We start from the raw sequence: 7,170 nt of genomic DNA, 5'->3' as shown, positions 1-7,170 counted from the left end.
CTTGTGTGTGTGCATTTCATAATCTCTCTGTGCATATAGCTGTGAGTCTTTCTTGGCATAAGATGTATTGGAGTGTGGAAGTTCTTGACATATTTGGGTGTTCTTATGTCCGAGGAATACATAGATTCGAATTTTAGTTGGAAGTTTACAAAGGAGGTCATCTTTTACCGTATTCATGAAAAGAAACGTAAGAGTTTTAATATTGCAATTAATTGCCTGGGATTATATCAATCAACATTTTCCGTGGGAACCACCTTCAACTTGTGATAAACTTTAACAGTGAATCTCTCTCTCTCTCTCTCTCTCTCTCTCTCTCTCTCTCTCTCTCTCTCGTCTGCACAAATTACAAGCGGATCTGGCATTTTCGAATGAAAAAGTAAAAAAGGTTTGAATTCCATTTTGACGAAATCCAATTAGTTCTGTGAGCCTTGCCTCCTTGGATTGGACGCAAGATACAGGAAGTGTATGTCACTATGTTGTGCCTCTGCAATTTGAATAGGGATATAAATGAACCAGAGTCGCTATATGTAGGTTATAACAACAACCAACTTACTGGATTTGACCTAATCGCACTCATTCATATTTGGACTATAAAGTGATTAGTGGACACAAAGCCTATATACTACCAAGACTTCGATTCTAGCAGATGTTCTTTTTGCTTTAAAACTGCAGATCCGATTTGAACCGCATTGCTTATCAAGTCTTACCCCCTTTACCAAATCTGGTAAGTTGTCATGCTTTGCAAATTGAGAAAAATCTTCAACCTCATGTGCATAGACATGTCAAAGGCCACCAGGGCCGCGTCTTTGCTCTCATGCCTCCTCCTCTGCGACAAAAAAGGTTTTTTTGAGTTTTAAACAGCGATGTTTTTCTTAAATATAATACGGCAAATTTGAAAAAAAAAAGGAAAATACAGTAAATTTTTAAAAATTAAGAAAATTAAAAATGAAGGAAAAACAAAATAAATGAGGAACTAATAACACAAGGATAAAAAATAAGTAGATTTGCAACAAATAAAGATTAGAAAATGAAAAAAAACTGATTGACATTAAAAGAAGATGAAAAAGGGGAAAAACACTGAAAACTGGGAAAAAACATATTTTGCATGTTTTTTAACATTTTTTTTTAAACGGGGTTTTTAAGTTTTAAATGGTAATTTTAATTATTGCATTTTTTGTGACTATGGCTCAGACCAAACATATGTTTACCGCATGATGAAGGCTCCCTTGCCCCCCAGCAGGGGCCTATATCATGCAATTTTAGAATTTGCACTGATTTTAATCCAAAACCATATAATCCTGCTATAACTTTCTTAGTTTTCCAGATATTGCTAAATATATCCACGTCCTATACAAGATATGAGAAAAAAATGAAATCAGTCACTTTAAAACTGCGTTTAATGTGACTTGCGATGCATACACGCACACATGCAAGCAGTCGTTCGTTTTGAGCAAACTAAGCGTGAATATGCAGTGTGTGGTTCATTTGGCTTCTTTTCCACTTCTCTTTGCCAGGCCTTACATGTAATGCCGCCTTATTCGATGAAGCATTAATAGATTACGTGTTTTTGAGCCCTGCCCTTGTTACCGTCTCTAAGAACAGGCAGAGTTTACCAATGATGGTAAGGAACTGACTGAGGCATCAAGCTATTTGCCTCCTTCCACTTGATAGATCTTAATCCATACAATTAGCCACTTATTATTAACACATGCATCTTTTAAGTTTTAAGGACCCACTGGCCAGCTGAAGGCCGAAGCCCCATCAAATCCTTCTTACCCTTAAGGTACATGGCCTGTTTTCGGTGCTTTAAAGTATTGTTCCTATTGTGCTTCAACTTGCATATAATGGCGAAGTCAGAAAAATTGGCTAAAAGAGCACTTGTTTAAACAAAATCAAATGTGGTGGGGCACTTATATATATAAGAATAAATATTTAAGTTTTTTATTTAAAAATAAAAAAACTTTTAAGAGGTTTGTGTGGACAACTGCCCACACCAGCCACAATGTGGTTACACCACTGCTTGCATGTTAGTAGTGTCCCTTTTGCACCAACAAAGATTTGACACCCTCAGGATTTGAAATGGAGACTGACAACTTACCAGTTCCTGCCATCCGTTGCACGATCCTCTTCAAGGGACAATCAGGGGCGGAGGGAAGGGGGGGGGGGTGCCTAGGCCATGGCTCCACCCTAACTAACTTAAAAAAAAAATACATTAGAAAAATAAAAAATTATTAGTTGTGCAATGTATTTTTTTTATTTGGATTCAGTTTGGCCTTACCCAGATCGAGGTTGAACTATTTGGCTCGCCCCGGAACAAAATCCTGACTCCGCCCCTGGGGACAATGACTTTTGGTGCTTGGTAGCCATGTTCTTATTCAGAAATGTATGCAATACAAGAAATCCCAGTTATATGGTGTCCATTAGTTGGAAAAATTTGTAAGTTATCTTTCATTGCTTCATGCTCTCTAACATCCTCTTTAGATGGAGGGAGAGGGAGATAAAGGAATGGAAGAAAGGCTTTTACATGTTTGGATGAGTAGTTAATAAGAAGAGAAAGGAAAGAAAAGCTAATAACTTTCTTTAGGTGCAAAGGGAAGGAAAGAAAAAGAAAGGGAAATGAAAGAATTTTTTAGTATAATCCAATCCCTCCGAAAATGGAGAGATTGGGAGGGAAATGAATGGACTTTCCTTCCCTTTCCTTTCTTCTCCTTTTCCTCTCTATTCCATTTTCTTTCCTTTCCTTTCTTTTTCTTTTCAGCGATTCCTTTCTCTCTCTTTCCCTCCATCCAAACATAGCATAATTCAATGATTAAGGTTCTCAACTAACACATCCTTTTAAAATTGTTGATTTTCATACACATTTAAACAAGGATGTTCATTTGAGCTTCAAATTCAAGTCTAAAGCCTTATTCAAGGCATAGAATGGCGGGGTTTCGACTATTCATGGTCTTCAACTTGACACCCTTTTCATTCTCATTTATGATGCTTTAATTTGGAGATCAGGGCCCATGAAGGTCATCTCCACTATATATTCGTGATTGGCTAGAATAGAATCCGATACGAAAAAAATTGTAGGAATCCTTACACTAGATTTGATCCATTTGCAACCAGTGATGGAGCCACATGTTGTCTGGTGTGGGCAATTGTCTACACCAGCTCTATAAAATACTGTAATTTTTACGTTGTTGTCTTCAAATATTTGACTATTTATACATACATTGGTGTCCCTCCAAGCATGAAAGAATTTGGATTTGTGACTCTGCAGCTAAAATTTCTGGCTCCACCGTTATCGTAGCGAAGTTCATAGGCCTTCCAACATCAAGCAAGGGATCTCGAAGGTCAAGCCGCCGAATTCCACATAGAAAACTAGGAAGGATAGATCGGACATCTGGCCGTGCTTGTGACCAAGTTCAGATTAAGAGGGTCCATGCAGCCATGAATCATGACTAACCCTGGGTTTTTAGTGGTATGGTCCAAACCAGAGGTGGCAATGCGTCAACCTGGATGGGCATCACAGTACTCTTTAAAAGCTAAAAAAGTGGAGCCTTCGAGCGCAAAGTGGAAGTTCATTGCTTAAATGCAGGGGCAGAGCCAAAATTTTTTCACGATGGGGGCTAAATTAAAGTTATCAAATTTTGACAGGGACCGAAATATCATCTTTTGAATTTTTTATATAAAACAAATAAAATTTTCTAAAATTTACATGTAATTTTTAGGGGGGGCTAAGGTCCTAGCGGGCGTCTCTTGACTCTGCCCATGCTTAGATGGGAGGAAGGTTAATCCTAGCTATGGGATAAGTTGTAGGGAATAGATTTGGTGGCATGTAGTGCATCATTTAGCTAGTTTTAAACAATTGTTATGTTTTCTTCTCATCTACTCTTTCTACAAAACATTCTTAGCTTCTCTTTCTTCTTTAATTCAAGTTATTTTAATGAAAAATGTTGAATTTTTTTATTATAATGTCACAAATACCATTTCTTTTTTTATTATAAAAACACCATTAAAGTTTAACAAATGATCAACTTAGTTATTTTGCATCAACTTACATCAACTTATTCTTAAGATCATATCAATAAGGTTAGATTGCGAAAAAAAAAAGATTAAAGAGAGAGAGAGAGAGAGAGAGAGAGAGAGAGAAATCCATGTTCTTTTTTTGCTGGCTACCATTAAAGGTTCCAAACCTACTACACAAGCAAAACTAGTGGTCAAATTGTATTTAGGGATGTAAATGAGTATAACATCCGGTGGGATCCAGCATTAGACTTAGCACTGAGATTTGTTCTTTCCAAAACCAAACCAAACCAAGTTCAATTTGCCCAAAACTGAAGAGTTTCACATTTTTTATAAGTCACAAGAACACCAACTTCATGGTGGATATTTTGAGGTCAGTGTGAGCACCAGTTCAGACTCATCCAAAATCAGCATCTCGGATCCGAATCAGATTCCTGCAAAGTTGATCATGGAAGCCAAATGATCAGATCCAGATCCAGATCCGGGTCAAGAAACGAACAAATCCGATCCGTTAAATAAAAAGAGAAAAAGGTTAAGTCTCAACTTGCGGTGCAGCCATGAAGCATTCATTAATGGCCCTTCTCCTTTCTCCTCGCCCATTGTGTGACCCCCAACTGCTTCCTAACTCTCCCCCACCATTAATTTAACAAGACACAGTCCAAATGACGCTTCACAGATGCTCTAATTTCTCACCCGTCCATCAACTCCAATTAACGGAGAAGTGAACGGCCATGATACGTCCGATCGTTTCCCACTGTAATTCGCCGAGATCGTACGATCTGCTCTCCTTAAATGCGGCCCCTCCTTCCACTTCCATGCTTTATTTAGAGCGCCACCTTTCGGTGTCCTTCCTCGCACTGACCAGACGACGGCCATGAAGACGACAGGATCAAGCCTTTCCCGTCTTGCTGCTCTCCTCCTCGTCCTGGCCGCCGCAGCGGCGTCGCAGGAGACGGCCTGGGGCTTCGAGGAGGAGCTCAGGAAGGGGAGCCAGTACCAGAATCCCAACCCCAACATGGCGGGGATCGACCCGTTCGCCGGTATTCCGGGCGGTTTCGGTCCCGGAGGCGGCTTTTCGATACCCGGATGGGGCAGCGGCATCATCGGCGGGGGGTACGGTGGCGGGTTCGGCGGGCCCAAGGGCGGGTACTCGAAGAACGGCGTATACCGCTCGGCGGTGACGTGCAACGTGCCCGGGCCGTGCTACAGGAAGAAGCTCGTCTGCCCGAAGAGCTGTTTCGGGTCGTACAGCAGGTCCGGTAAGGGGTACGGCGAAGGCGGTGGTGGCGGCGGATGCATCATGGACTGCAAGAAGAAGTGTATTGCCTACTGCTGAGGGGGGTTGCTCGGTTGCCTGGAAATCGTTTGATGTCTTTGGGGTTTTGCTGTGGATGACTTCTCTCTCTCTCGCTCTCTTGCTCGCTCTCTGTTTCTCTTGTTACATCTGGTGCGTAGCTCGTACTTTTGGTGGTTTTCCGGTCACCGACATACTGCTTGGTGGTTTTGGTCGCGGCTTGACCGGTGGTATTTAGGGTTTGTTCAACTGTGCTGTGAAGTACGGTTGTATTGTATGTGTTTCTGTAAGTCTTTCTCTGCGCTCTTCTTTGTGTCTCCGGATATGAGGATATGTTTATAAAGATACTATTAAAAACGAGTGGGGAGTCTCTTCGTCTTCTTCAGTTTTAACTTGCTCTTCTTCGTCTTCTTCAGTTTTAACTTGCTCTCTCTCTCTCTCTCTCTCTCTCTCTAACCTGATATTGACCGTCGAGATAGTTGAAATTTCATGAACTTGGTTGTGTTCTATTCTGTGCCAAGTGAAGATGGCAGTGGTGCTGCTGTGTGGTTTTGCAGTGGGAGGGAAGTAGTTGAGCCATTTCTTATTTGCAATATGGGGCGTGGAAAAAGCGTGAAAAGGGAGTCTCCTTCCACTTGCAGGCGCCAGTAAATGAAGAAAAATTGAATGAAAGCCATTTATGATTCAGAAGCAGAAAGAAAAAGTTAATGATGTGATCCAAAGGCGCGCAACTTGTAAAAGGAGAAACCAATCAATTTCAAAAGGAAGAGGGGAACGTTGAAAAATCGGAAGCAGTAATCTGGTAACCGTGTTTTTTTACTACTTCACAGAATTATCAGAAAACAAAACATACATCCGTAAAAACAATTAAAAAGGTTCAAATCTCTCATCTTTTAAAGAGATTGAAAGAGAAAAGAGGACAGGAAAAACGAAAAGTGTGCCCCTCATATAGGTTGTGTATCTGCACTGCTTTTATTTACCATCATGTAGATCTTTCACAAAGGAAAAAGTGAGTGGTGGCGATGTGAAGAAGTCATGACGATCAGCTTCTTAATCAGACAATGAAAACATTGTCATGAAACTATTCTAGCACAAAGTTCTTATGTCTGTTCATTTTGCTCAAGATAATCAAGGTGTGTACTGTGGGTAACTTTTCGTGTTAGTGCTAAGATGGAGATGAGCATCTAACGTGACGTCATTATCATATTAATTGCATGGCATATTCTTTAGTCAAGAAAAAAAAAGGAACTTCTACAGGATCAAATGCTTCTTTTCAAATAAAAGAAAATTGAAAATTTTGACAATGTTATCTCGTGGCAGTAAAAAAAACATAGAAATTTGTCGAAGTCATAAAATCTTAAGCCTTAAGGTGCCTATTTAGTTACAGTTCATTGGCTGACTCTGGAACTTCATCAACGAAAATACGATATGAAAACTAGTTTTTTAAAACTAAGTTTGTGGGGCCTGCTGGTTTATTCACTCAGTTGAAAAACAAGTTCGTTTTGGTGAAACTCATTTTCGTAGCATTGGCTTTTTAGAAAGAAAACTATTTTTTTAATGTTTAAAAGTTGGTTTTGGAATATCATCCATGCGCCCCCTGATTTTTTTAGTTACCCAACACACAAAAAGCCTGTTCTAAATATTGGTAGGTCAAAAACTCTTAACAATTGGTTGGATGGTAGCTGGAAAAATTTACTTGGTGGGCAAGCTATTTGCTTCAAAAGTAAGCACTAATGTCAAGTATGATGTTGTGAAGGAATCGAGCAACAGCTGACAGGCAATCAATTTTCATTTCGAATTCTCAAGTCTCCAACTCTGTGTGCTGCAAAATTGACGCTCAGGTTGAAGCAAGGTGGAACTAGTAC

The 7,170-nt window shown here is 39.9% G+C and overlaps 1 protein-coding gene across 1 annotated transcript; it reads left to right on the top strand.

The window, feature by feature from the left end:
- Positions 1–4,824: 4,824 nt before the first annotated feature.
- Positions 4,825–5,665, top strand: LOC116264473 (cold shock domain-containing protein 4-like). Its single transcript, XM_031644738.2, has one exon. It carries the CDS (start codon positions 4,886–4,888, stop codon positions 5,345–5,347), a length of 462 nt encoding a protein of 153 aa, XP_031500598.1. The 5' UTR covers positions 4,825–4,885; the 3' UTR covers positions 5,348–5,665.
- Positions 5,666–7,170: the final 1,505 nt, after the last annotated feature.

The sequence above is a fragment of the Nymphaea colorata genome, chromosome 11, assembly GCF_008831285.2.
Source record: "Nymphaea colorata isolate Beijing-Zhang1983 chromosome 11, ASM883128v2, whole genome shotgun sequence".
NCBI classification, from domain to species: domain Eukaryota; kingdom Viridiplantae; phylum Streptophyta; class Magnoliopsida; order Nymphaeales; family Nymphaeaceae; genus Nymphaea; species Nymphaea colorata.
This window is presented reverse-complemented; position numbering and strand designations above follow the sequence as displayed.

Excerpts from the sequence above, each read along its gene's own strand:
- LOC116264473 (XM_031644738.2), top strand. The coding sequence starts at position 4,886 with ATGAAGACGACAGGATCAAGCCTTTCCCGTCTTGCTGCTCTCCTCCTC.